This window comes from Primulina huaijiensis, chromosome 6, assembly GCF_012295235.1.
Source record: "Primulina huaijiensis isolate GDHJ02 chromosome 6, ASM1229523v2, whole genome shotgun sequence".
NCBI classification, from domain to species: Eukaryota; Viridiplantae; Streptophyta; class Magnoliopsida; order Lamiales; family Gesneriaceae; genus Primulina; species Primulina huaijiensis.
The window spans coordinates 8,967,015-8,967,925 of NC_133311.1; the positions used below are offsets into that span (position 1 = coordinate 8,967,015).

General features: G+C 43.0%; 1 protein-coding gene across 1 annotated transcript; it reads right to left on the reverse strand.

Moving 5' to 3' along the window:
• Window positions 1-203: 203 nt before the first annotated feature.
• LOC140978764 (uncharacterized) lies at window positions 204-911 on the reverse strand. Its single transcript, XM_073443988.1, has 2 exons — window positions 484-911; window positions 204-368 (listed from the first exon to the last, which is right to left on the reverse strand). The coding sequence occupies exons 1-2, from the start codon at window positions 864-866 to the stop codon at window positions 305-307; spliced, it is 447 nt and encodes a 148-aa protein (XP_073300089.1). The 5' UTR covers window positions 867-911; the 3' UTR covers window positions 204-304.

Genomic DNA, 911 nt, shown 5'->3' on the forward strand with positions numbered 1-911 from the left:
TGCTACACCAGAAGATGTAGTTCTATGTCTTAATCTGGCCGGGGTTAACGTCACCGGAGAACAAGTCAGGTGCATCTTGTCCTACAGTAGCTCATGAATATTCTTATCAATACAGTATCGTAAAAATCAATGAAATTAATAATAATTGAGAAAACACGATATACGTACATTGGCAAATACAATTATATTGTCCTCTTCTTTAGGAAAATAAAAAGTTTTTGCACAAAATTTAAATTTCCACAATTTAATTAAGAGGAGAGGAGGGAGTCCGACCCCACGTAAAAGCAAAAAAAACACGCGCGGATCAAAACATGAATGACCTGGAGGACACCAGAGTCGGCCTGACGAATGTTGAAACAGGAGCTCTCCTGTAAAATGCACACAATATGATCAGCAATCATATGCAGACGATTATACATCGTTCTTCTTCAGAATGTTTTATTATGCCATAAAAATCAAAAGAAAGGAGGCAGCGAGGGTTACCTGATGGGGGAATTCGAAGAAGAACCGGAACCTTTCCGCGGAGAGGATGACGAAACCTGCCTCTTTAAGTTCCTCCCCTGCTCTGCCACCGGATCTCCAATATCATGACCACTGCTTACCTCCGTAAATATATCATCTTCTGCTATCGATACTAGGGAAGGCTTCCACTCATGATGGTTGTCGTCGTCATAGCCGCCGCCGTCAATCACCCTATCCAGCTTCCTGGTCATGCTTCGGCGATGTTCCGGCGCCGAAAGCAATCTTTTGTCTTCTGCAGACGGGCTTGACCCTGGCTGGCGCTGCCCGCAACACGTGAAGAATTCAAGAAAGGATTTCATACTTGCAGATAGAAGATCGAGAACGTCCGCTGCTATCTTTTGCATATATTAATTGGTGGAATGTTTCTTTTCTTGTTGGTTTTATATGCG

Coding starts and splice junctions, on each gene's coding strand:
- LOC140978764 (XM_073443988.1), bottom strand. CDS start 866: ATGCAAAAGATAGCAGCGGACGTTCTCGATCTTCTATCTGCAAGTATG. Junction 369..483: donor TCTTCGAATTCCCCCATCAG/GTAACCCTCGCT, acceptor TGCATTTTACAG/GAGAGCTCCTGTTTCAACAT.